The sequence below is a fragment of the Pollicipes pollicipes genome, unplaced genomic scaffold (assembly GCF_011947565.3).
Source record: "Pollicipes pollicipes isolate AB1234 unplaced genomic scaffold, Ppol_2.1 Scaffold_2555;HRSCAF=2994_pilon_pilon_pilon, whole genome shotgun sequence".
NCBI lineage: Eukaryota > Metazoa > Arthropoda > Thecostraca > Pollicipedomorpha > Pollicipedidae > Pollicipes > Pollicipes pollicipes.
Window position 1 is genome coordinate 40,957,142 of NW_023596136.1, and position 25,783 is coordinate 40,982,924.

The 25,783-nt window shown below is 50.7% G+C and overlaps 1 protein-coding gene across 1 annotated transcript; it reads right to left on the reverse strand.

Moving 5' to 3' along the window:
- Positions 1 to 1,831: 1,831 nt before the first annotated feature.
- On the reverse strand, positions 1,832 to 25,783 carry LOC119101271 (brain tumor protein). Its single transcript, XM_037224573.1, has 5 exons — positions 25,681 to 25,783; positions 19,526 to 19,672; positions 8,552 to 8,905; positions 8,207 to 8,320; positions 1,832 to 1,840 (listed from the first exon to the last, which is right to left on the reverse strand). Exons 2-5 carry the CDS (start codon positions 19,613 to 19,615, stop codon positions 1,832 to 1,834), a joined length of 567 nt encoding a protein of 188 aa, XP_037080468.1. The 5' UTR covers positions 19,616 to 19,672; positions 25,681 to 25,783.

Below are 25,783 nucleotides of genomic sequence, written 5' to 3' on the forward strand. Positions count from 1 at the left end.
TATGTGAGCGAAGTTACGTACCCTTAAATTGATCTACTTTCTCAACTAAATAACTCAACATCCATGGCTGAGTTACCAGAATTCTGTCCTTCCCGTCAGGAATGAGTTTATTCTAGCCTGTCGCCTGGTGAAGGAGTGGTTAGATGCCACACCCTAGCCTGTCGCCGGGCGAAGGAGTGGTTAGATGCCGCACCCTGGCCTGTCGCCGGGCGAAGGAGTGGTTGGATGCCACACCCTAGCCTGTCGCCGGGCGAAGGACTGGTTGGATGCCGCACCCTAGCCTGTCGCCGGGCGAAGGACTGGTTGGATGCCGCACCCTAGCCTGTCGCCGGGCGAAGGAGTGGTTAGATGCCACACCCTACCCTGTCGCCGGGCGAAGGAGTGGTTAGATGCCGCACCCTAGCCTGTCGCCGGGCGAAGGAGTGGTTGGATGCCACACCCTAGCCTGTCGCCGGGCGAAGGAGTGGTTAGATGCCACACCCTACCCTGTCGCCGGGCGAAGGAGTGGTTAGATGCCGCACCCTAGCCTGTCGCCGGGCGAAGGAGTGGTTGGATGCCACACCCTAGCCTGTCGCCGGGCGAAGGAGTGGTTGGATGCCGCACCCTAGCCTGTCGCCGGGCGAAGGAGTGGTTAGATGCCACACCCTAGCCTGTCGCCGGGCGAGGGAGTGTTTGGATGCCACACCCTAGCCTGTCGCCGGGCGAAGGAGTGGTTAGATGCCGCACCCTAGCCTGTCGCCGGGCGAAGGAGTGGTTAGATGCCACACCCTACCCTGTCGCCGGGCGAGGGAGTGGTTAGATGCCACACCCTGGCACCAGTTATGGGACCGGGCGGAAACACGATGACAGACGGCGCTGTAAAATTGGGCATAACTGACGGCGCGTTCACTACACATGTTAGCAAACTTAAGTTGGTCAGAAGTTATGCTAGATTACTGAACTATGACGTTATGTATGAGGGCTTTGCTTGCAATGATGTGAACACTCTGCTTTTGTACCTGCTTTGCTTTGTACTCAATCACATGCGCGTACAAATACCACGTATAAACAATGAAGTTTTTGCATTTTTCCGCGTTAGGAATTTTTGTGACTGCACGGTAGCGCAGAGTCACACTGCTCGACGTGAAACAGCGGCGGCTTGTTCTCAATGATAACCACAAATGGTAGTCACAAACCTGTACATGGCCACGGAAACCTGGCTATAAAGCTTATCTTTGTCTGACGGCCATACAGTCCAGATATACCAGGCTACCGATTTATACCGCCATGTATGGAGGTTTTGTTGACAATGAATCGAGTTCGCTGCTTTTCCTAAGTAAACTCTGTTTCCAACAAACCTACGTGCGGTACACTGTGGACTGGTAAATGCCGCGCACTGCTAACGACGTTGGAAGACCAGACTTTTCCTCCTCTGTTTGATTCCCCCTTTTTGGTGGGCCTTAATCGTGGGTAAATTTGGTGAATTTCGCCTAAACTTGCCTCAGCGGTGGCCCTGGTATCCGAGGTCGGCTCTGCAGACATCACAGCTGACTTCAGGCGGCCGTGTTTGCATCGAGCTGGCGGTCCGGCGATGGTCCGAGCCCTACGCGGAACCACGGCGCGTGCCCCAGGCACCACACACAGCGCCGGGCACCGCCACAACGCTGTTTGTTGCCACCGTAAGGCGTTCCTTCTTTGCTGCGGTTTATCGCGGCGGAACTGATGACGACGCGGCGGCATGACTGATCACCGCCGTCGGTCCGCTCTTCGTATCATCCGGGCACCTTGACGGCGCGCCTGCTGCTTCAGTGCGTCACGCCCCAGACAGCCCGCGGGGTCGTAAGTCTGAGCCTCAGGGGTCCTGACGACCCAGACAGCCGTGCCGGCTGGGTCTTTTGAGGGCTCAGGTCCATTATCGGCTGGGTTCGAGGTCGGCAGGCACGCGCCAAGAAAGCGTGAAGGGAAAGGAAACTAAGGCTCGCCGCTCCATTGTTTCTGGCTGCAGGCCGGAAACGATGGAGAGCAGCAGCAAAACAAGTGAGAGCAGCGTGTTTGCGCTTCACGATTACATGCTGTCGTAGAGGCACAGATAGAACCAAACCAAGGCTGGCGCGTTCATTGATAATACGATGCAATTTTAGAGACATTATATGTTGTATATAATCCTCAGGTTATATGCATTACATTACAAACAACATAATCATTAAAACAAATCTTAAAGTGTTTACTCTAAATGACCACTTTACAATCGGTGATAGTTCTGAAAGCTGGCTTAAGGGCAATCGCCGAAAACCCGAACATTACTTCCGAGAAATACAAATAAAACCGTGGCCACATCTCATGACGGGAAAACAAACTGAGACCCAATGCGCATGTACTCGGGGAAGACAAATATGACCTTTGCTGACGTAAATAGCGACCACCATGACCATGACCCTGATGGCCGTGTCTGTGAGCACGCGTACACATCCTGACCCTGATGTCGTCAACAACCGCCACATTGAACCCCGACGACCGCTATCCGCAGTTGCTTCAGGGCGTTGGTGACATTAGCGGTGGTAAACAGGAGCGTTACCTAGGCGACGCTATCACTGTTCAGCGCACCACGCCAAAGGGCTTGTTGGTGGTAACCACACGACCCAGGCGGCTGGGCAAAATCGCCACGTGAGCGGTTGACCCCTGATGACCTCGTCGATGGTAACCAAGCGACAAGGGCGGTTATCGGACTCGAAACGACGTGGGAATGAACGTTCCAGCACTTTCGCGTTGGACCGCGGACATCTGCACGGTGAAGCATTCATGACGCGTCGCGGGGCGTTGTTAATCAGATCACGGCATTCATTTCTGTTCCCACAGTCACGCCGGCACAGAACTGAAAACTGTACAGATGGCTGTTGGTGGACCGTGACGTGGTAGCAAAAGCTGACCCCCCGCACGCCATTAAGTTCATGTGAACAGTCTGCGATGCATCCGCCTTGCGAAGAAATAAACGGCTTTTAGAAGTCCGTTTAAAACGACAAGTGACAGAGTGTAAGTTCACAGCAAGCTTGGTACGCGTGAGGATTGCCCGTTCAAGATCGGGCAGTGCGAACGTCGGTCAGCACCCACATACTATTGACATTCAAACTGGCTTTTGTAAGCACACCTCGAGAGATCACAAGTTCGTCTTTTCCACCTACTGAATATGAAATATTGAATCCAGCTGACCGGTGACGGCATAAACCACTCTCGCGACTTAACATGCGCCCGGGTTGGATACCCTTCGCTCGAGTGGGAGGTCAATTTGTCCCCCCCCTCCCAGGTTGGTCCCCAGGTTGATCAAACTCCAGGTTGGTCCCCGAAGGGCCCCTGGAACCTACATAACTGCTCTAAGCATAATATCGCATGCTCATCTAAGGTCAGATACCTTGTTTGACCTTTTGAATGTCATGGTGACTAAAATCACACAAGACCGCTTTGGGTTTTGCATTTGGATAAGAAACATAGATTACGCCAGGCATTAAGCAGCTCAAAACAAAATAATGGCCTGGGTCATTCTTGGTCAGTGAACTATTCTGACCTTTAGGAAGTCTATGGAAGGTGTATAATACGGTTCCTGTTATCAATAAATTCGAAATGAGCAACTAAAACTACCCCATGCAGCAAGCCCTAGGGTAATAAAGCAGGTTGATTTTGACGGTGGTCTGACCTTTATAACTGACCTTAGGTCAATGTAGTTTGTTCATTCAATTGTTGTGCTACCTGAGAAAGCATCTCAGAGGTGTATGGCTTCGTCTTACACGCCACTGTTGGATCAGATTGAACGATTCCCTACAAATTGCATTGGCTGAAACCATGGCCCGAATTTGGCCTGCCAAAGATCAGCGACCTTACAACGTACGTCTGAATTTTTAAAGTCAGACGATCCACTGTTCAAGTATCGACAGCTATGCCATATTTAGCGCGCCTACGACGCTCGAAAACCATTCTGGAGAAATCTTCGGGGGAGGGGTAATTTGACCTCCCACCCGAGCGCGCGTTTAGCAATGCTTCCGGCTAAGAGCTATAAAATCAAGTACTTTCGAAATGCGGCGCCTCATGTGTGAACGGAATCCACACCTGCTGTTGAGCTTCCAGGCCGCTGTGAGTGACACTCGTGCACCCCGTACCGTAGTCCAACCATTGCATAATGCAATCAAATGCTGCTAGATGGTAATGATACTCCAGCAGGACTTTTGATGCAACATTTTCTTCGCTGCACGAGCACGAGGGATTGTCCAGGCACCCTTAGATGTCTTTTGGCGTCCAAGCGGGGGGGGGGGGGGAGCAAAATTATTTTATTCATTTTTTAACCTTTTTTTACTCTGCTCTCTGCTATTCTACGGGCGATCATAGTACCGGGAAAATTTGAACAGTAATCAATACTTCTAGTCAATCTCACTCAGGAATTAATACGTTAACATTTCCGAAGCGACTGATTGTGCCATAACTTAGCAAAAATACTTAGAATTAATCCCCGACTGCAAAAATTTAAGATCCTTCAGTCCCTGAAATAATGGTCAATGATCATTACTGATGGACAGATACATTTGTAAGCGTCAAAAAACGAAAAAAAACGTCTTTACGCATTTGAATCATACCACGATATTGAGAAAAGGTCAAAGCACCAGGCCAGGGCTAATCAGGATCAAGTCGAGTCGTGGTCAAGTCAGAATTGAAAATTTTTTCTTGTGTTCCTCCGGCTCATATGGCCTATGTCAGCCATTCGTCCAAAACTATTTACCAGCACCGAACACTAACCAAACACGGACAGCACACGACCTCTTATTTCAACAGAAATAAGTTGACTTCATAGGACATTCAGTGTTCCGCTGTACCATGTATGAAGCTGACTGGCACACAGCCAAGCTAACTGATGAGTTACATCGAATCAATCCATAACTCCACCAGTAACTGGTAGGTTTCGGAAGCACAAACAGCGTAAAAACTTCACTGATGGCATAATAACCGGCGACGAGACCGGCCGTGAAGCCGGTTTTCCCTTAAAAAAGAATACGACTGAATTCCATATCATATGCAACACATCCGGCTGATCTGCCTTGAACGACTCAGAAGTTGTTCCAACAAACAGGAGCGGTGACTTTAAATCCCCTGGCGGTCCCAGACTCAGAGCCCACGTCAGACGGTGAGCAAGTTTCAACACAAGGGAAGCGTTCATCAACAATAGGGAGGAGCGCGCAAATGCCGGAAAGAAAGACACTGTGTGCCACTTGAAAGCCACACGACTAGCACTGGCAATTGAGCATAACCTGACTCAAATTCGAGTGGATTACCCTCAGAATCTGGCCGTTGGATTAAAACGTTCAAAATGTAATTCATTGTGCTGGCGAACCAAAAACAGAGAAGGTCACGGTACCCTTGAAGCATGGCTTGTGGCGCGACACATCTTGGAATCGCTCGAGTTTTCTGGGGACCTCAGGTCGGACCGCTCACTAATAAGGGTCGCAACGCTGCGTAAATTGGCGCTGAACAGCAGAACCTTTTGTACCTCGTCAGAAGCGAGCCATGGGCCGAAGGTAAAAGATCAAGGCTAGTTTAAGTCAAGGTCAAGTCAGGTCAAAATTCAGATAATCCCATTGGCAACGATGGTTCTGCTCTACCGATTCACATGACTCGTTCGGTAATCGCTGAGCTCCAAAATGCATCAGCTTGGACAGCTTATCAACGCAAGTGTGCGGCACAGATCGCTTTGGCTCGATAATTATAATGTAAATTCATATTAACCTTTTCGTGGCCGCTGACAACCCTCTACATCCTCCGCAGTCAGCCTGTTAAACTAATTACAACAGAATAATTATAAAACTGATAGAGAATTGCACAATGCCGAATTTATAGAAACAAATAACCACGGACTGTATTGCAACTTCAGAGGTTAATGTGGCATCAAAACATTGTTTTGTTCCAACACATGTCGAGTTTGCGCCTAATAAGCGCTTAAACTCCTTTAGACCAACTGGGATAAGTCTGTAAGCATTTAAGAAACTTTGGGTAATGTTCGTGAACCTCCAGATGGTCGAGGTCCAAAAACTTATCGTTAACAGAAGTAAATGACCATAAAGTTAAGAAATAAAATAACTTAAAAGGTACGTAAAAGCAACGTTAATAATAGTAATTAAAAACATAAAATGATCATACTTTCAGGCTGCAAAAGCCATTGCAGATGCTAAGATGGGACAGGTGACATATCTCACAGTTTTTTTGCTTTTCGGTTGCAAGAATAGTTGTCATTCCAGATCTTTGGCTTTGTTCTAACAATATGGCGAATGCGTCTCACCGAGGGCCCTACCTTCATGTATTCTTGAAATACCACGACTAAATGGCATAAATAATGCATCAAGCTGGATGTGATCCAGCAGCGTCTTTCCTGTCTAGTGACCTATTGAGACAAGTCCGTTTGAAATGGCGCCCTGGAAGCCAAAACAGCGTACATGACAAAATAGTTCTCCACTATTTTTTCTAAACCCGACGAAAACCGGGGTCTTAACCCGGTTCTTCAACCCCAAGAGATACACAACAACGAATCTACTGTCATTTTTGGTTGCTTCAGCTCATCGTGCATACGCTTCTGCCAAGTCCTTGCTTGATCAACAATTAATACCAACCACTAAAGGAGCTTCACAGAGTCTCATGAACAAAACAAAACAGTCACAAAAACCAGGCCAAGTGGAAAGCCGCACCCAACAGCTCGCGTAAAGCTGCATCCTATAAATGCTCATTTCCATCGCTACGGGTGACCCTTGATAGGTCAGGTCTGATCAGAGAAATAAAAATGGTGATTGCAGGCCTCTTCCAATCTTCAGAATTGTGCATTATAGCTGTACAAGAAAGCTTTAGTGTATGCACCTTGGCACATTTAGTTACAGGATAAAAACAAATCAGCGGCAAGTGTAACCCGTGGCGCATCGGATGATGTCACTCAAATCAGCACTCGATTGCGTAATTTCCTCGATCTTGATTGCGCAATATCCATGCCATTTTTCCAAGAGAATGTATGGCACGACGAAAAGACCGACGGCGCTGCAAAGCACCTGTCAAGTGGCATGAATTACCTCTTAATGCGACCTCAATTGGCCTAAATATCAGGGTACGTATGCCAGGCCCGGTTATTCAGCGACTTGACCGCTCAGCCATGTGGTCCCGTGACGTCATTGGTTTTCCGTGATGTTGGTTTGAAAGCTGCACCACGAGGTACGTAGGAGTCCTCTGATTGGACAAGAATTGTTGACTTCAGTTAAATAAGCGGTCAATGGGCCGCTGAAGGGATGACAGGGGTCTGATAAATTGCAAATGGCACACGTATAGATGAGGCATGAAAAGTAACCAATCAGTTATTTTTGAAACCAATGCTATATAACTGCTCCAGATTTGATAAGACCGAAGGGTCTGACGGCTTTGCAGCATGACGGCATTGCTCCCCAGATATTGCGGACAATTTGGGTCCTTTCTATCTGGCAAAAAGTATTGCCAAGCTGCAAAGCAGCCGCGCCATTCTGGTTACTGAAAGTTGGAATGAAAACAGCTTCACACGAGCATCGATATTTCCAGCAAAAAATAAAATCCCGCGACGTAAAAAACAACCCTCGTAAATTTCTATCCTTGACGTAACTGATTGAGCTTAACGTTAGGTAAACTAAGCACACTGCATTTTATGGAATCTCACGCACCATCATGTAGCATGTCAAAATAAATGCAAGTCCTGTCAGAAACACATTCTTGACAAACTGACGTTTCTGGGTGGCTCATCGTGAAGTGCGACCAAAATGATCTTGACAAAGAGGTCATCCCTCATGAAGTCTAACGACAGAATTTTCAACTTTTCACACCAGGTGAAAACGAGTTTGAAGCTGCACTCACGTCTTATGTGCACTTTTCAGCACAGACCTTTAGCTGTTCACACTTCAAGTAACAAAGCTTTAGGAGCTTCTGAGTTCCGTCCGTTAAGTCTATATGCAACTCAAATGTAACATTTTGACGGGCCCAGTCCTTCAAAGTAAAAATCGATATCCATCATAGCCGGTGTCTCCGATGTGTGCGACATCCAGAAGCTGAGACCCTTCCACAAAAGCCTGTGCTGAAAGCGAGGATCAGTCGGCACGGCACGCCATGCTGGCACGCGATGCCAGGTGACAAGCCCACGGCATCGCTGTGACGTCACCGTCGGTCGCACACCCGCCGGCCGCGCACTCACCCTGCGCGGCGCGCGCGCCTGCAGTCCCGCCGGCTCCTTCGTGCTACCCTTAATCTTGTTAAGCAGCTCGCCCTCGCGCCGCCGCATCTCGTCGTTGATGCGGTTGCGCTCCTCCTGCCTGTGGGGCGGCTTGCGCCTGGCGCGGCCGTCAAACGAGCTACTGCGCGCCGCTCTTGCGCCGCGCTTCGGCTCGGCAGCCGCCGCCAGATTGTTGTGACTTTTAGCCTTGCGCATGCTGGGTCCACCGCCACCGCCGCCGCCGCCGCTGCGGGCCGGCGGCTTGCGGCCTCTACTTACCGTCGGCTGCGGCGGCGAGCGGCGTGCGCCGCCCCTGCCGCTCCTGGCTGGCGGCGTGCCCTTCTGGATGGGCTCCAGCGGGTAACTCTTGTCCCAGCCGACGGGAGAGCCCTGCGCGGAGTTGCCGCCCTGCCGGCGCGCCTGGAACATGGCGCGCACCTTGCCCGGTCCCAGCGAACTGTTCATGCTGAGCGACGCTGACAAGCTGCTCATCACCGACCCCGCGCTACCGGTGCTGCTGGAGCCAGGCGATGCTGGCGCCGCCCGGCGGGGACTTGGGTAATCAGAGGTGCGGCCGGTCGACGCGGGGGGCTGGGGCGATTCTGGGGCGTCGTGGCGACCCAGAGAAAGCGTGGAGTGCTTGTTTTGACGCTCAGATGTCAATCTCTGCTGGTACTGCGCCTGCAGGAGAGAGAGACGTTTGATGATTACAGACATTTCAAGCCCAAATACAACACAGCTTTCCAGCGTAAATCAGTCGAGTGGCTTAACAGTGAAAGACAGTGCAACGACCATGACGTGTAAGATCGTCTGCTCCCATTAGGTCATGGCCTTAAGGTGCTTGGAAGCTACTTTTATGACACAAACTCAGCGTCTAGCTTGTCAACCTTCGCGCATGTCGCACTGTGTAGAAAAGCAAGGCAACGCTTAAAACAGCAGCGGTACGCATTGCAAAAACCGCTATTATAACGGATTATTAGTGCAATCCATTCACCCTCTTCCAATGGGTGTGCTCATATGACATTTGCCAACGTGGACGATGGTGGCATGCGCTTTCGTTTCTTGATTGCATCTTGAAGACCTCAAGATTAAGCCGTTATTAAGTGATGTAGGAACGTCCCAAAAAGTGAAGGACCTGACCCATTTTTTTTTAGAGGCGATTAATACTCGTGCTATGCGCCACCGCAACGTTGATGTTAAAAGCTTACAAAAAATCAAATACTATATGGCCCATACCACTCTCCTCCCTTGTGCCCTAGCAATAGTTCATAGGGGAGACCAACCACCGGACCAGGTCTGCTAGACAATAACCAGCACCCGACACCTTTTGAGAGGTGACAGGTAGCCTCATCTATTGCACGTGATTAGAACCCGGGCAAGGCACACCGAGTTTTAGAATAAGCTTGATGAACAAACGGTTATGATTACCAGCCTCGATGAAGGCAATGCCATCAGAATATCCGAACCATCCACGCACCATTGCCTTTGCCCTGAGCGTCCTGAGCTCGGCTAGGTGGGGTGCTTTAGAAGAAGAAGAAAGGTTCATGCACTTGCATTTGATACTTGCCGCTGTTTTTCCCTGCTGCCAGCGTTTAAGCCGATTGTAGTACTACTGTACCCTACCAGTGTGTTATTTATGCAAAACACCACCAAGCTTGTTTGCGTGCTAATCGTCCAGGTTTAAAAGCCCGTTTTCTGTTTCAGCCTCAGAATTCTGTCACAGCAGCTTTGCGAAGTCGATTTCTTACGTGCCACAGGGCACCGTAACGAAGCTTTGGGTAACTGATGTCAAATGCCCGTTGCATGAATTTCGAGCGGCGAGTCAGACCCTGTATCGCCAACTGCTTAATCAGTTCATGTTATGACAACCAAGAAACCAATAAGTCGACGAGCTGCCTACGCTGAACACTCAGACTTCTCGCGTGCCAAAACAAGGAAAGAGTGAACAAATTTACGGTGCGTAATCGGACTTCAGAAGCAAGCTTGTTAAAACGCTGTGCATGGAATGAGTTACCTGAAACTGCCATGCAGTTAAAATGTCAATGCTGCTACTTCCGTGGGAGAAAGCAGCCACCCGAGACAGACGAACACGTTACTCGGCTTTTCAATATTTAGAATACACTACACAATATGCTTAGAGGATCAGGAACATAGCCAGATAGAATGGCGCCATGGGGACATGCCCCCCCCCCTCCCTCACCGAAGAAATCTGCACCAATTGCAAGTATTTTGCTAAAATGGTCCAAATTCGCGGAATTTTGGAGACAATTTGACAACTTGACAATTTGAATCCCCTGAGGGAAGCTGAGTCTATGCGCCTGTGGACAAACATGCATCCGAACTACGAAGTTGTGTGCTTAGAGCCAGGGATGAACAAAGACCAACATTCCCCATGCAAAGGCAGCGGTCATACTTATTCGTTTCATGCATCTCATCGGTCGAGTTCATTGTGAAGGCAATGGTGCATAAATGGCGTTAATTGTTCTTAACTTACTCCTACCGTTACCAAGTTTGGCGATGACAATCCAGTGATTTACCCAGCACGATCATTTTAAAGTCCTACGTAAGTTGGTCATGCTTCTGTCATGTGCGGCAAATGATGCTCTTTGTCATCATTAAACATTTCTGTGTGCCTGTATTTCAGCAGACTAACGCCAAACCAATCGTCTCACCACAAGCTTTTATGGGCAAATTAATGTAACCGAGGAGGGGAGGGGGCCAGTGGCTAGTTCGTTTTTGCTGAAAGCTAGTAATAAAACCTATAAAAATATATGGCATGAATCTACTTCAAAGGCAGGTTTGGCCCTTTTACTTTACGAGACGTTCCTACCTAACATTACCAGCAGCCTTTTATGTGACCTATTCAAATAATAACAATAAAACAAATATTCAAATAATAATAATAAAACAAACAAAACTAAACAATAAACATTGCCGGCTGCCATTGTCCATTTAAGGCGCAACACTGTGCTTGGGTTAGGGAGACCTGTGGCTACTAGGCTTCGGTACATGCCATGACCTCTGCGCCCTTGCCAGCGTTCTGTCAGAATGCTGAGTTAAAAAGTAGGAAGAACGCTTTTAAAACCGAAAACATTACAAACAACTGGAACAACCCACGCACTACACAGCCCAGAACTGCTCCTGAATAACAAAAAATAATGTAATCTCCATCTTCTATTCGCAAGTAAATGCTATGCTCCTATTGTGACGTACTTTGGAATTACTTCGTTGCAAATAAATTTCCTTCAATACACCAGACGATACTGGTTAAAGAAAACATGCCGAGCAATCACCAAAATTTAGTATCAAAACGGCTTTAAAAGCAATATATCTCCCTTTTTTGTTCCCCGTACAACATAGGAGACGACTAAAATAGTACAACAAATCTCCAGCACATTCGAAGCCCGAGTGCACTTCTATGGACGAATACCGTTGCGTTCCAGCTCCCTACCTAACGTCAATAATTCACGATCACCCGTGTGACCCCCAGCCTGCTATGATGCGTCTCCAGACCCAGCCTCTGATACTGGCGAATGGCGTTCCACTGGTTCGGCCTCTCTTCACTAATACCAGCATCGGCTATACGCCCTGACACCCCAAATGACAGTAATCATGCACTATATCTCCTCATCCTCCTCACGTGGTTATCCTGCCGTTTCGGAGTTTCCTCTCTCACTCACCTTGAGCGACCCGCTGAAATGCCCCTCTTTCGGCATGTTTCACCTCATGAAGTCAAAAAGCGGTATGTTCCGAGAGTTACCGTGACACGAGAGGACCATAGACCCTGACCGCATTCCAGCAGTCACTGATTTTCTGTTTATGCATCTCTCGACCTACCACAGAGCCACTTCCGTATCATTAACGTCGTTTGGGGCCTGGCGACACCCTAGCCTTCTGATCTCGTACTCCTGAATCACGCTTACACCAGACTGCCACTCGGTCGCTTGCTTACACCAGACCGCCACTCAGTACCTCACTTACACCAGACTGCCACTCGGTCACTCGCTTACACCAGACTGCCACTCGGTCGCTAGCTTACACCAGACTGCCACTCAGTCGCTTGCTTACATCGGACTGCCACTCAGTCCCTTACTTACACCAGACTGCCACTCGGTCACTCGCTTACACCAGGCTACCACTCAGCCTCTCACTTACACCAGACTGCCACTCGGTCACTCGCTTACACCAGACTGTCACTCAGGCCCTCACTTACGGCAGACTGCCACTCATCCCGCGCTTACACCAGACTACCACTCAGTCCCTTACTTACACCAGACTGCCACCCAGTCCCTCACTTACACCAGACTACCACTCAGTCCCTCACTTACACCAGACTGCCACCCAGTCCCTCACTTACGCCAGACTGCCACTCGGCCCCTCGCTTACACCAGACTGCCGCTTGATCCCTCGGTTACAGCGGACTGTCACTCGGCCCCTCGCTTACACCAGACTGCCGCTTGATCCCTCGGTTACACCGGACTGCCACTCGGTCCCTCACTGACACCAGACTGTCACTCGGCCCCTCGCTTACACCAGACTGCCGCTTGATCCCTCGGTTACAGCGGACTGTCACTCGGCCCCTCGCTTACACCAGACTGCCACTCGGTCCCTCCGTTAAACCGGACTGCCACTTGGTCCCTCGGTTACAGCGGACTGCCACTCGGTCCCTCGGTTATACCGGACTGCCACTTGGTCCCTTGGTTATACTGGACTGCCACTTGGTCCCTCGGTTGTACCGGGCTGTCACTCGGTCCCTCGGTTATACCGGACAGCCACTTGGTCCCTCGGTTACACCAGACTGCCACCCAGTTCCTCACTTACACCAGACTGCCACTCGGTCCCTCGGTTATACCGGACTGCCACTTGGTCCCTCGGTTACAGCGGACTGCCACTCGGTCCCTCGGTTATACCGGACTGTCACTCGGTCCCTCGATAATACCGGACTGCCACTTGGTCCCTCGGTTACAGCGGACTGCCACTCGGTCCCTCGGTTATACCGGACTGTCACTCGGTCCCTCGATAATACCGGACTGCCACTTGGTCCCTCGGTTATACCGGAGTGCCACTTGGTTCCTCGGTTACACCAGACTGCCACCCAGTTCCTCACTTACACCAGACTGCCACTCGGTCCCTCGGTTATACTGGACTGCCACTCGGCCTCTCGGTTATACCGGACTGCCACTTGGTCCCTCGATTATACCGGACTGCTACTCGGTCCCTCGGTTAAACCGGACTGCCACTTGGTCCCTCGATTATACCGGACTGCCACTTGGTCCCTCGGTTACACCGGACTGCCACTCGGTCCCTCGGTTATACCGGACTGCCACTCGGTCCCTCGATTACACTGGACTGCCACTCGGTCCCTCGGTTATACTGGACTGCCACTCGGTCCCTCGGTTACACCGGACTGCCACTCGGTCCCTCGGTTATACCGGACTGTCACTCGGTCCCTCGATTACACCGGACTGCTACTCGGTCCCTCGGTTATACCGGACTGCCACTCGGTCCCTCGATTATAACGGACTGCCACTTGGTCCCTCGATTATACCGGACTGGCACTTGGTCCCTCGGTTATACTGGACTGCCACTCGGTCCCTCGGTTACACCGGACTGCCACTCGGTCCCTCGGTTACACCGGACTGCCACTCGGTCCCTCGGTTATACTGGACTGCCACTCGGTCCCTCGGTTACACCGGACTGCCACTCGGTCCCTCGGTTATACCGGACTGTCACTCGGTCCCTCGATTACACTGGACTGCCACTCGGTCCCTCGGTTGCACCGGACTGTCACTCAGTCCCTCACTTACATCAGACTGCCACTCGGTCCCTCACTTACACCAGACTACCACTCGGTCCCTCGGTTATATCGGACTGTCACTCAGCCCTTCCCGTACGACAGACTGCTTCTCTGCCCCCCGCTTTCTTTCATTGTCCCCATCAAAGGATGCCATCGCTTGTCAGTCTCGCTTTTCACTGATACGTCATTACACATCGTTCTCTACACTGATCGTTTGACATGGCTACTGTCTCCTCTTCCAGCAATTCGTCGGTTTTTTCTTCTATATCCATAATCACCGCACCCCGCTACCCATTCTCCATTAGTGAATCCTTGACCCCCTTCCGTGGCGATTGACACGAGAGCATCGTACTGTCTCATTTCTCAAAGCACGCAAATGGCCAGTCTTTGATCTCACAAGGTCGCTCGCTCCTCTGCCATCGGTCGATCTGGACGGTGATCAGCGGATCTGATTTGCCTCAGCTGCTTTCATCGGTTGGCAGTCGCTCTCATCTGTGCCCCGTCTCCCGTCCGGGCCGGTCGTCAAAGGGCCATCAGTATGTCATGCGTGAGCACTCATGGGTCATCACCACACCAGCTGACTCACCTGTCCCCCGCCTCCCGTCCGGGCTGACTGCCACGGGGTGATCATCACACCATCTGACTCACCCGTCCCCCGTCTCTCGCCCGGGTTGATCGCCACAGGGCGATCATCATACCAGCTGACTCACCTGTCCCCGTCTCTCGTCCGGCTGACTGTCACAGGGTGATCATCATACCAGCAGACTCACCTGTCCCCCGTCTCTCGTCCGGCTGACTGCCACAGGGTGATCATCATACCAGCTGACTCACCTGTCCCCCGTCTCTCGTTCGGGTTGATCGCCACAGGGTGATCATCATACCAGCTGACTCACCTGTCCCCCGTCTCCCGTCCGGCTGATCTTCACAGGGTGATCACCACACCAGCTGACTCACCTGTCGCTCGTTAGCCCCGCTGCCCCGGCGTTCGCGGCGCCGACCGTCGTTCCCACGGCCGCGGCCGTCCGCGCCCGCCGGTGACTGCCGGCCGGCCCGCGTCGCCGTCGGCGCGGCGACGGCCAACCCGCGTCGGAATCGATGCGTCGACCCGGGCGCCACCGACGCCCGAAGCGGGTCAGGGGCGCACCGGGCCCCCTCCGACAGGGGTGCAGCGGGAGAGGGCGTTCAGGGATGCGAAGGGGCATTTGGGGTTCGCACAGGCGCCCTGGTGTTGTGCGGGGAAGGTATGACGCTCGCTTCGAATGACTGTTGTTGTAGCGCTACCGGCGTTTTGCAAAACATCGCACGGACCCCGGAGACATGAGCTGGGTGCTGCGCTGACCTTTGCTTGTGCGACCGAGTCAGGCAGCCACCTGGTGACCGTTGCCACGTCCCGCCGCAACACCTCGTACGCTGCCAGCTGCTGGTGCTGGAACACCACTGCCACCGGTCTCGAGCGAGCTGTCCTCCGCTCTTTTGCCAAGGAATGGCGCCTATCGCAGATAAATTGGGCGTAATTAGCCCCGAGTTCGATCTGCCTAAACGTGTTTTGATTCCAGTGCGTGGTTGAACGCTTTGGAAATGTCATCCGCAACCTTATAAATGGACTTCCAAAAGTCCATTGATGAGGCTACGGATGATGTTTTCAAAGCGTTTAACCATGACACTGGGATTTTTTTGTTTTGCGCTTTCATTGACATTACCAAAATATCAGCCATAGCCGTAGCTCATGCTTTGCCTAGAAGCAGGCCGGTGCGTTCCGAAACGTGAGCGTCTATGCCACAGGGAATCCAAAAGGATACAGAGACTTAATTTTTTACAGGGAATGTTTCGCATTTGAAGATATTGATGCAAGCATCAGATATGATGGAAAAGCTCACTTGTAACTATTTTTATGCTTTTGGGTGCAAAAGATCGCTCCAAATAACACAACTTTACTATTTAGTAAATGTTCTGCTCTGTGCGTTATCATTTAACAAAGCTCTGAAGCGTTCACATCAGAGTGGCTGCCAAGCTGGCCGCGTTAATATTGCCGATGTAGCGAGCGACCTGGCCCGCTGTGGTACTTATACTTGCCGCAGGGTGACTCGTTCATTTATGCGTGTGAACAAGTTGACCAACGTTATTTGTGCGTGTTTTGACCATTTCTTGTTGTGTTCTTGTATATTTGGTCGTGATGGCATGTGTTTTGCGTACATTCATATTCTCGTTTACGCCGTTATTCTCAAGTTGTTTGATACCAGCGTGATGTCCGTCACAAGTTGAACCACGCAAACGCCTGCATTATGCGTCACAAAACGGCGTTCCTGATGGAGCCTTGCATTTACCGCGTGAGAGGGAGTGTTCCACATTTGTATGGGGTTTGACCTGAAATAGCCATCTTGAACATTATACATTGCAGTTCGCAGTCATTCCCTTCTTAAGACCCAAAGCCCTCCAGTCGCTGACCTAAACGCCGGCAAATATTTGCACACTATTTCGTACAGTCTGTTTCAAGGTCAACCAGTGACTAATGACGCCATGATAACGTCATAAAAATTCTGTCATTTCGTTGACCGTGCGAAGATAAATGCCAAGAAAAATGTCATCTTCAAGCCGTTCATATCTGGCGTTCGTGAGCATAATTTCCAGATACAACGGCCGTCAGTTGGCTCAGTATTGTGCAAGGTACGATGACACAATGAAATAATGACGCATTGAGGAGCATACTTACTTTACAAACAAACTGTGTTAGTCAGAGGAGTCTTTTCCATTTAAAGGCATACCAACAGTTATAACATTGGGACTTCAAGTGCAAGATTGCAGCATGCATCTGATCGAAATTGCAACATTTACACCCGTAAGTCAATGAGCGTGTTAGACACAACCCGACCCAGGTTAAGGAAGCCCGCGGCCCTAGCCTGGCCGCGTTTCCGCTCGAGCACGGTGTTTGTGTGCGCGCACTGGGGCTGCCAGCGCTAGGCCGATCAATGGTAGAGTTTTCATTGGTAGTGCCCCCCCCCCCCTCCCCTCCCTCAGTCCGCTGAAGGTGATTACTCGGGCGAATATAGTGGGCCAAAGCACTTCCGATTGAGCCAAAATGATCCAGGCAGAGCCACAGCTTTTTAGAGCGTTTAAACTTCCGTGGTGTAGCAAGGATGAAGGCACCGCTAAAACTTTAGTGCGTCGACAGCATTAACTTGTTCGTGTATGTAAATACACAACAGCCAAGCTCAAGAACACGAACGTAAACCAATTTCCTTGTGAATTGCGCCCCGCATGCACGCATATCAGAAACGGGTCATTCTGACTTCGATACTAGTTTGCGTTACATGAACCGTATCTTAGCCTGGGTCACACGAATCGCATAACTTGGACACGAACAGTTCTTGAATCCAACGCCCACACAGTGACGTTTACAAATGACATGGCGTGTGCTCTTGCTCTGTCAAACGGTATTCATAGCCCAGAATATTTCACACAATATTAGGTGTAGTTGTTCTGAGATGAGAAAAAACTTGCATAGTCATTGCCCACTTCCGATGTACTTTCGACTTAACCACCTTTGCAGGTAGCATCTACTTGGTAGCAGGAAGTCTCTATTGCTCTTTCTCCCCCCCTCTCTCTCCCTCTCTCTCCCTCTCTCTCTCTCTCTCTTTCTCTCTCTCTCTCTCCCTCTCTCTCCCCCCCTCTCTCTCTTGCTCTCTCTCTCTCTCTCTCTCCCCTCTCTCTCCCAATTTTTATAAGATCAGGTATTTCGGTTCGTAGCCATAAGGTCTATATCTCGGGCCAGCGTCCTGATCAGCAGGTCATGTTTCAAGATAAGCAGACGGATAATACATACACAATACCTCGGCAACCTGTTCCTTACGTGCCAAATGGCAGCTGCACACGGTCGGCCTGGAAATAATGTCAAGAAGTGCGTGACGCTTTCGCCGCTACCAAGCCATTACGCGCATGACCGGCGCGTGGGTACGCGTGCGCCAATGCACGCCATCGTCCATTGCGTGATAACCGGGCAGCGGGCCCCCCAACTGGGGAAATTACGCGTAGGACCGATCAAGCACACAGGCGGATCAGTGTCTGCCCGGAGCGCCTGTGGCCTAACAGACCCGCTAGCAATGGTGGTCCAGATTTGGGTCGATGCTAGAGCCGTCTACTTATCGTATTTGCCTGCGATGTACGGTCAGTATAGGGACCAATGCAAGCGGGCCATGGATGCTGACTTTTTGTGTTTATGCGTTTTTAATAGACACTTCTTGGCTAGTAATCCATAACTAGCTGTCTGTGTTTGTTCTTAGCGATTCTATGCTAACATTTACCAACATATACCTTGCACGGCGTGTGACATAGAGGCGATACGGGATGTGAAAATTTTCGGGTTATGTTGTTGATGGCAAAAGCTAAGCCAGTGAAGCCAGAAGCCTTCGACAACCGACACCAAAAGGTTCCTTTGGTATAGTATTCCATAAGTTCTGAATGGCTCTCGAAGGCTCTCTGGTATGATGGCTCTCTCTGGTATAATGGCTCTCTGGTAGAGAAGAGGACCTTCTATCTTTATCTGAGGGCATCAGGTATCAGATGACAGCCCCTTAAAATATTTTTTTAAATATATAAAATATAAACAAATATAAAAATAAGAATGTGCCGGCCACGAAAGCCAGCCACAAAAATGTTTGTAGATAGAAAGCTGCCACAGCCGTCAGCATGCTGGTTGCCGTTGCCGTTGTGCCGTCGTGCCAGTGCAGCCGTTGCAACGCTTCTGCTCAAGGGTGTAGCCAAGATTTTCTTAGGGGGAGGGGGAGGATGGATCTAAGAGAGCATGCCTCACGTCAATTTTTAACTTTCTGTTGAGAGCCGTCCATGATGAAAAACGAACCACTCGGTCTGTCTTGGCTGTTCCCCTGCTCTAGCCGACTGGTGCAGTTCAACAGCATCTCGCATCCGCTAATATCAAGCGCCTGCACCGCGTCCCGCGGGCAGTTGACCCCCCCCCCCCACCACCACATATTCACGCAGTGAACGTCACCAGCCTGTTAAGTGACCAGTCTGCGGTGAGTGTCAGCAAATGACGCCAGGAGGCGTCAACGATCTGCACGGCGTCCAGCTAGCCGGGTGAGTCTGGGATTCAGTTCAGCTCGCCAGGCATCACCAACTGCACGTGGCGCCCAGCCTGCTTAAGGATTCCCACACCCAGCATGCAATGCACCAGGTGACGCCGCTGGCATGTGCGGTAGTTCAGCACCATTGAGTCCTGAAAGTGATCTCTTCTGCAGAAGTGGTCTCGGGTGGCGTCACTATTCTACCCAGCATCCAGTCCGCTGAGCAAACCCGGGACCCAGCGAACGTGACCAACCTGAATGACGTTCGGTCTGCTTGGTGAGTCTGGGGCTTAAGGAAGGTCGCCAGTAGGCGTCACTGTCCTGTATGGCGCTCGGTCTGCTTGGTGAGTCCGGGACGCAGGGAAGGTCGCCAGTAGACGTCACTAACCTGCATGGCGTTGGGCTGCTGCAATGGGCGTCACTGACCTGCATGGCGCCGAGTCGGCTGGGAGTTCGGGAGCCGGCTGGGGTGATCGGCTGAGGAATGCCGCTGGCCCTCCGAGACGTCGTCGCCATGACAACGTCGCAGCACGCGCGTGGTGCTTCTCAGTGCCGGATTTATCTTGAGTGGACCTGGGGAACAGCGACCGATTGCAATTGGTGTCGAGAAATGTTGGAGGCTGCCACGAAAGGCACTTTCTGTCACTATCGCTCAAACTGCGGTAGGGGTTGTGGGAGGCATTGACGTCCCGCGGCCGGGGGAACGCCGGCGTCCCCAGCTCGTCCTAACGTCGTAATGGAGCACACCCGACAGGTCACCTACGTTACTGACGGTTGGACGGCGTTTCGGCCCCGCAGACCTGTCACGACCTTTATCCACCACAAAACCATGCACGAGGAGACCAAATTCCCGCTGCTGTGTCACTGCAGCAATGTCTTGTGAAATGTGTGGGACCGGGGTTCGTTATTTCGGTGCCCCGGACAAATTCGACAGACTAATTTCACTCCAAAAATCGGGAATTTGATTAATCGCTGGACATGGTCAAGCCCAGTAAAGCACTGACCCTGCTTTTGTTTGGGGTAAATGCCCACTGAAAACTGGCTAATGACCGGGCGACCGCTGTCAGTACCAGTGTACGCCAGGCGCTCTATCGATAACCAATACCGGGCGAGGGCGGGGTGGGGCGCGTCCCCCGCCAGGCTTGCCGGCCGAACGGAACATGGCTCACCGGCCGCGTGCAGGCAGACGGGCGGAAGCGCCACCCGTGCAGACAGTCACGGCACGGGGGTTACCGACCGCTCCACCAACAAAGAGCCGGCGTGTCGGCTCTCATGCCGGCGGCTGGAGCAGGCGCATCAGTGCAGCACCGCCAGCTGCCGCGAATCGCTGTATTCACGCGATGGAGTGTGCAAAGTTTCATATTTTGTTGGCTTTGTTGCAGAGAGTAAGACTCTTGTGTGCTGAACACGCAGAACGAGCGCGTTAGGAATATTAGCTGCTTTCACGCGAGCGCACTGTGCGAATTAAAGCAGAAATATCATACAAATACAATTAATATGTTGTTATCAAATCAAGAGCTTTGAGAACCTCGGGCCCGCTAAGGTTGCCGGCCACTACCTGAATTGTGTTGCAGCTGTAGAGGAAATGTACACATATAACCATCTGCCGCTTTCAAAACGCTCAACAGGCTTTGAAACAAGCCCCGAAAACTTCAATCAAACGACTGTTTTCCAATGACAATCGCAATGCGGGTAATGGCGATCACTTATTACGCATAATTGTCCCAAACGAGCAACGCGTCGAATGCTTCTCCATAACCAAATTGGCCATACCTGCGGGTGGGCAAACCTGATGCAGCTGACGTCAACGCTGTCCGTTTGCTGCGGGCATATGCGTCCCTCTTTGTTTGTTCGCTGCGGGCATATGCGGCCCGCTTTGTTTGCTCCCTGCGGGTATATGCGTCCCTCCTTGTTGGCAATGCGCCAGCGGGCGTTCGAGTTGTTTTCCCGGGTACAGCTCAAACTTGCATAATGGGTTACGGTCACGCCAACAAAGCAGCGCTGCCGGCGGACGGCGTCCAGGTATGCATTGACCAAAGCAGAGGTTACCAAATGATGGAGGGGGCTTGGCGTGCCTGCGTGCCGGATAGTGGTACGATGGCAGGCGCTATGCGTGGTCTGTGGTTCAGCAGCATGGAGATCAACGCAGTTGTCTTGAAAGACGCCCGGCCAATAGATATGCGATGTGAATAAAGTCTGGTTAACCGTGGGTAAACAGGGGGGGGGGGGAGATTTTCATCCTTTTGACTGTCAGTATTGGCGTCATGTTGAGCTAGCGCCCGCTGGGTTAGTGCAATGGCAGTCGCACCAATAGGTTATCAGCATTGACGTCAGCTTATCAACACGAGGGATTTTAACTACGAACGGCTTGAACTGCTATTACGAGGTGCAGCAAATGCAAACGGCTATGTTGGAAGGCAGCATGAGCGTTCAAACTGAACTTCTTTTAAGCTGGATGCCATTTACAGCTGACGCGAAGCACACGGGAGGTGTGACTGGAAGGCTGTTATCGCGGCTGGCGCGCTCAGTGTCACTACGATGATTGTGATAATCATGACTACACTCATAATTTCGAAGGATGTATCCTAAGACAGAGAAGCTGGCGGGAGAGCTCGACCGGGCATTCGTCCGACATGTCCGGGATATGTTGTGGTTTCACATTATTTCTGAACCCGCGGAAAAATTTGGCAGCAGAAATTCGTGGACGTATGATGTGCAACCAATGTGACATGATCTACAGCCGGAGACACGAGCACGGTGCGATTACATAGGGTCATTATGGGATTGATGCTATCCAAAGAAAACCCAAATATCCGATTCGACTATTTCGTTTTAATCCGACATTTATTAACATGTTCGTCAGCTTTCATAGACTGAGGGCGGAACCCTTCCCCGTAAATATATTAGAAACCAACTGGCCGAGCAAGCTGATTACCCCATTTTCATAGTTAGCAAACCATGGCAAGCGTCTCAAATTCGTAACAACCACAGCCAAATAGTTTTTCCAGCTGACATACTACCTGATATCAGATTATCGCATTATTTCTTCAAATCTCAACGTATTTGAAGTATATTTGTGACTATGCATGATTGATGACTTCAGAGAAGTCATTCTTCAAATAATCTTAATTAATACGGAAGGAACAGGGGGAAGGGGTGCCATCAAAGCCCACCCTCAACAGTTCGCGTTATGAAAAACGGTGAATCAGGGCGAGGGTTAAAGGAAATGGAAAAAGGGACATTTGAAGATATTGTGGCAGGTATGAGATGTGACAAAATAAGGTCAACCGTGACTATTGGCATACTTTCAAGTAGAAAAAACTGACCTCGACAATACAACTTCTCTTGAGTAAATACGCTCCTCAATACGCTATTGATTGTGTCATCGTACCTTCACAACATTGATTTAGAGCAAACTGACGGCAGCTTTATCTGAAATCGTTCTCACTGGCGCCAGATATGAACGACAAGGCAATTATACTTTTCTTAGCATTAACCGTCCCATAACCGCTATTGGAATAGGAGGATTTGAATGGCGTCATTATTACACCATGGATGTCTGTGTAACCTTGAAAAAGTCTACCCGAAAAAGTCTGCACATCTTCGCGGACGTATAGCTCAGAAATTAGGAGGGTTTAGGTCTTGCCAAGGCCAGGGCTGTGAACTGCAGCCAATGATCTTCAAGCTGGCCATTTCAGTTCAAAACCCCATACAAATGTGGAACACTGCGCTATCTGAACCCCATGGTTGCAGCTCCTTAGCCCCTTTCAGCTCCATAAGTTTCGTAGAGCTATCCTTGGAGCACACGAGCACTGTCCGAGCGCCGTTCCAGTGAGCGTGTCATGATTGGATCAGGAGGCCAACTGACTATCGACTGGCTGGAGGCCATTGGGCAGGGGCATTCGCATGACGAAATACGACGGAACACATGGACGCAATATTCGGCCGTGCGTGCTGAAGCGTTGGTTTTGATAAGCATGGCTACCTGAAAATACACCACGGGCGTCGTGCAAACAAGCTAAAGCTGCTGCCTACGGGTAGATTGCGGACTACGTACGGGCACGAAGTCATCGACACTTCCGATCGACCAAAAATATCCGTAAAATCATCAGCGGCTCTTAAACTGGGAAATGACCGAGCGCATGGGTGTAGCTTTGCGAAATGAGTTGGGAGGAAGTACTGAACAGCGTAAAATCGCCCAACCTATCCCGAAGCCATCAACAAACAGGGTCCTCTCCAGATCTGTGCCTTGCTCTTCTCAAGCTTTTGGGGCAGTTGACAATGTGACGTTCTACCTCAGATAAATGCTCTGTTTACATATACTGCAAGGACGCAGTCAGAGGTTTAACGCCTGTTGAAGGGGCGGGGGGGGGGGGGGGGGTAAATGGCTGACGAATGCCCCCCGGGGAGTTTCCAGACCCCAACAATTGGAAGTAGCATGGCCAATCTCCATGCTCGTTTGAAAATATTCAACGTTCAGTCAGAATCGACACTTGATAAAAATTAACATGCGCGCTTGCAAACCTTAGCAACGAAGACGCCCCACACCCGGCGCTGCAGCCCTCATAGGCCGCGCGGCGTCAGTCAGTCCCGCCCCGACCCCGCGGCTAGCAGCGGTGGCCATGGGCGAACGACAATGATGACGCATCTGAAATAAGTGTCTTTAAGCCCTTTAGGACATCAGTTCATGCATTTAGACGGAGGTCCGATCGTACTTTTCGTCTGTACCTGTACCTCGAGCTGTACCTGTACGGTTCTAAGATTGATAATAATTTACGGCATTACGGCATTACGCCATCATTACGGCACCGCGAGGCGGTGCTGGAATCCGATGATGGAACTGGAGGAGTAACGGTAAAATCTATATTTTCCGTGTTGTAGTGCTGTAGCCGTTAATCTGTGCAGAGGATAATCTGGAAAATGCAAGGAAAAAGATATGCTCCAGCCTAATCTTTTAACGATACGAACTTGGTCTGACAGACCTTCGGAGAAGTTATCTCACAAGACCCTATTCAGACCCACTCCTACCATCCCAAGTTGGGCTCCAGCTCCCACAACATCGAGAAGAGAGAGGCCCATACGCGGACAGGAACCCACTTGTGGTGTTTCTGTTCGTGATAGCTTGAGTAGTTTTTCGCTGTTCAGTACCTGTTCCCAACTCATTTCGCAAAACTGCGCCCCTGTGCTCGATCATTTCCCAGCTGAAGAGCCGGCAATGATTTAACGGATCTGATTGACCGATGGAACCTGCTGGTGACTTAATGCCTACGTGCCTGGTGTATTTTTAGGTGGTCATACTTAAGGAAACCTGTGCTTGATATGCGCAATTAGTCCTCTCCATGGCAATAGCACGGCTTTGCAGACGCTCGGAAAACACCAGACACGTGAAATTGAAGTGGAAACCTCGTGAGATGTGCATAAAAAGAGCCCAAATTCTAAACCCCCGGGGATACTGCTGCATTGTTTTAGAATAATGCAAATGATGCAGGGTTGCGCTGGTTCAGACATGTGCACCACCTTGACCCTTGAAATATATCTCCTAATTGGAAATTAACCGAATTTATTTAGAGAAATAGAATACGAAAATTTGTATTAGCAAAAGCAAAAAGTGAATAGGAAATTTTGTTGTCTAGAGCAGTTCACTCCACTTATAACTATGTCAATGATTCTAGGTGAGCTCAATATCTCCAAGGTGGTATAAATGGGCTCAATATCTTCAAATATGGAACGTTCTCTTTCGTACATTCTCTGAGTATACTCCGGACGCCTTGCTCATTGACCAGCCGACTGGTCTGCTGCGTGGATCTACCTGTCCAGGGACGGCGCCACGGATTGCGAGCTTGGGGGGGGGGGGGTCGTGGGAGCCTCATTGCAGGGGAGATGCTCCTGCACAGTGCTGTTTTTAAGAGGGGAGGGAGAGGGGGGGGGGCAACCGACGGCATGTGTCCCCTCATCAAACTGCTGCATGCCTAACATCCACGTAAATAAATATTGGTTAAAAGATCCAGAATGGCGCTTTCTGATTATGCAGAAAGGGCTTCGCTATCCTAAAACAGGGCCCCTGTTCCAAAAAGGGGTCTCCCGATGCATAGAGGGTCCTCCTAATCCAAAGCAGGATGCTTCCGATTTACGAAGGACGCTTCCAAATTCAGCCAAGGGGCCTTTGTATGCCAACGCAAGGCAACATGATCTGTAACCGTAGCCATCGCATGCATGAAAGGCCTATTGCTCCAGAAATGTGGCCCCCTGTTGTAATGTGCCACTATTGAAACATTTAGTTTCCGCTCTAATTTCACTGCAGCGGGCACTTGAAACCTTCCAAAACACGCGAGGAGACTCTCCTGGGAAACACGTTTCACAGTTTAACGAATGCCGTTTCAACGCCATCGAGCCTGCAGTACGCCCATAGCGGGACAGTGTCCTCGTCGAAAACAACCTACAAGTCCACTGATAAGCCGCGGCCCATTGCGCCGGCGGCCGCCTGTAACAAAGCGGTGGGCGCTGACCTGTTTTCACAACATTCCTCGCGGCACGCCGATCGTTACCGCCCGTGACGTCACCAGCACGGCACACTGTCGTACCTGCAGTGGGGTCGTAACGACGACAACCGCGCGGCGCGGCGTAACCTGCGATTTCGGCGCCCAAATCGACCCACACCTGCGTCGGCGGGTCGCTGTGTGCTGA